Source organism: Lolium rigidum, unplaced genomic scaffold, assembly GCF_022539505.1.
Source record: "Lolium rigidum isolate FL_2022 unplaced genomic scaffold, APGP_CSIRO_Lrig_0.1 contig_19763_1, whole genome shotgun sequence".
Classification (NCBI taxonomy): Eukaryota; Viridiplantae; Streptophyta; class Magnoliopsida; order Poales; family Poaceae; genus Lolium; species Lolium rigidum.
This window is the reverse complement of record NW_025899946.1, coordinates 477,994-480,649: the sequence shown is the minus strand read 5'-3', so window position 1 is coordinate 480,649 and position 2,656 is coordinate 477,994. Positions and strand designations below refer to the sequence as shown.

The following is a 2,656-nucleotide window of genomic DNA, read 5'->3' as shown; positions in this document are numbered from 1 at the left end:
GGGCACAACCTTATGATCATGCCCTACCCATAACTAATCGGGTTACCATGAGTACGACCAATGAGCGAAATAGTCAACCCATACCCTACCCATTCGGTTCGGGTGCCCATGGGCGCCCAGGCCCATGGGCAAGATTGCCGGCCTGAATAAATGGACACCTGATGAACCGTGAGCTGAAACAAGCAGGTAAGCCTACACAGCTGTACAACATTTGACGGCCTTGTTTGGAACGCTGGAGAAATTATTATTTTTCATGGAAATATAATGATATCGAAAATCTTTTCAAATTTCTGCAGGAACTGGAGACAAATTCCTGCGTTCGGAACAGGGCCTAATCAGTTATGATAATGCACATTCTGAAATCTGATCTTTCTCCCATATCCAATAATTCACCATCCCTGACCTTTTCAGTGCCTCAAAACCAACTGCCACTCAAGAACTACAAAATAGACACCGCATCCAACAACAACACCATAAGCTAGAGAGGGAAAGGACACAGCCATGAGCCACATCATGAGCCCTGGCCATGAGCGCTTCGTGCACCGCAGGTTAACTGATGATTCAGGCTTTGTAGTGGAGCTGGGACTGCAGAATCTGGTTGTCCTCCAACAGCCGGTCGTACTCCAGGAGCAGCTCCTCCGACTGCTTTTGCAGGGCGTTGACGTGGGCCTCCGCCTCCGACGCTTTCCTCTCGTGGTCTTCCGACTCGGATTTCAGCTTCTTCATGTCCTCGCGCAGCTTCGCGATGTCCTGGTGAAGCTTCTTGATCTCTCCGGAAGACTTGTCCTCCTTCTCGCGCAAGGATCGGTTCTCCATCTGGAGCTTCTCGACCTCTTCTCTGGAGGTGCTGGCGGCTTTCCTTAGAGTAATGAGCTTCTGAAGGTAGTGGTGCAACCGGTCAATGACAAATGCAAGGAACAGTGTGTATCCTGTCAAGAGTGATGAGCTGTTAGAAGGAAATAGACCGAATTGGACAAACAACTTCGAATTTGAGGCATGCATTTCATTTAAAACAAGCCTGATTACTTATGGGTGCCTAGATGATTCATTTGTTGATAGCACTGCTCTTGGGTATGAATTGCAATTAAAAGGACAATGTGTGTATAAGAGATTGTGTTCCAGTTCGCTGACAGCCATATACCAAGTTCAAATGGGTCCAGAGTGATTTTAGACTTCCCCATATATCCACCGCAAAAAAAAGATTTCCCCATATATCGTAATTATTATTAACTGCACCAGATTCAGCTTTAAACAGGCCCTAAATCCCAAATTCAGTGAATCATGGCAGCCAAAACTAAGTTGTCTCTAATGTTACTAAGTGCAACTGCCGTAGTTTGCAGATCATGATTTCCAAATTGTAAGTAAGATTTTTAATCCAAGAATAGGACACAGGGAATAAAATGACAAATTAAAGGTAAACTGTAAGAAACTAAACCCTAATTAACTGAAAAGTAAATAAAAGTAAACGACAATATTCTTCTTCATTGCCCAATTGGTACATTTGATGTCATTTATATAGGAGGACTTACTTGACCTCTAAGTAATAATCTAAAGGATACAGATTTGATCTCTTAACTCTAAATCATCTCTTTTCCTATTTAAATAACTTCCATATATCTCAATATAGCATAATCCTATATTCCTACACATAACAACTACCGACACCTTGACAAGCAGCTCGTCCTCAAGCTGCTCAGGCGGTGGCCGAGGTAACGCCAGCTCCCTGTGTTCTGAGATGTGCTGAAGACAACTTGCTCCCTTTGTGGGTGTAGCAAAACATGATATTTCTTGATTAATTCTGACCCTGCTGCTGGAGGAGGTGGCCCGTTTGCACCAACTGCTGGTAGGTGGGGGGCAGAATTGGAAAGGGATTTGGCCTGGGATTTGAGCTGTAAGGTGGGGGTGCGAAGTTGTGGAGGTGACCATTCTGCCCAGCGGGCAGAGTTACAATGGCAGCGGCAATTCCACCGCTGGAGAAGAGGGCACCAGAGGTGCTGTTGGTGAGGGACATGGAGGTGGCGTCATGGGTGGCTGTTGCATCTGCGGAAACTGGTGCCGGGGGCTGGGCTGGCAGCCGTTGCTCGAGCGCCGTCAAGCGTTGGTCCAGCCCGGCGAGGAACCTGGTCCTCCTCTCGTTGGCGCGTGAGGTTCTCCAACTGCTTCACGATGATCTTTATCTGCTCCACAACCTCTACCTTGATTTCTTTGCTCGCCATAGTAAATGGCTCTAATACCAAATTGTAAGAAACTAAACCCTAATTACTGAAAAATAAATAAAAGTAAACTACAATATTCTTCTTCATTGATTCCCAAGTGGTACATCTGATGTCCTTTATATAGGACTTACTTGAACCCTAAGTAATAATCTAAAGGATACAGATCTGATCTCTTGACTCTAAATCATCTCTTTCCTATTTAAATAACTTCCATATATCTCAATATAGCATAAATCCTATATTCCTACACATAACATAAACAGTAACTAAAAAGGCAAGTTGATTTCGGCAAAAATAAAATGCACCTTCTTTTCAAGCCATGCCTATCTAAATCTTAATATGGAGTACAAGATATGATTGAGTAAGATATTTGCTATCTGAATTTTACATACATGCTCTTGTCCCTTATTCAAACCTATCGTCTTCTTACAGAAAACTTA

General features: G+C 43.9%; 1 protein-coding gene across 1 annotated transcript; it reads right to left on the bottom strand.

Moving 5' to 3' along the window:
• Positions 1 to 258: 258 nt before the first annotated feature.
• LOC124680542 (B-cell receptor-associated protein 31-like) lies at positions 259 to 2,011 on the bottom strand. The gene is made up of 3 exons (XM_047215592.1): positions 1,804 to 2,011; positions 1,530 to 1,548; positions 259 to 946 (listed from the first exon to the last, which is right to left on the bottom strand). The coding sequence occupies exons 1-3, from the start codon at positions 2,009 to 2,011 to the stop codon at positions 562 to 564; spliced, it is 612 nt and encodes a 203-aa protein (XP_047071548.1). The 3' UTR covers positions 259 to 561.
• Positions 2,012 to 2,656: the final 645 nt, after the last annotated feature.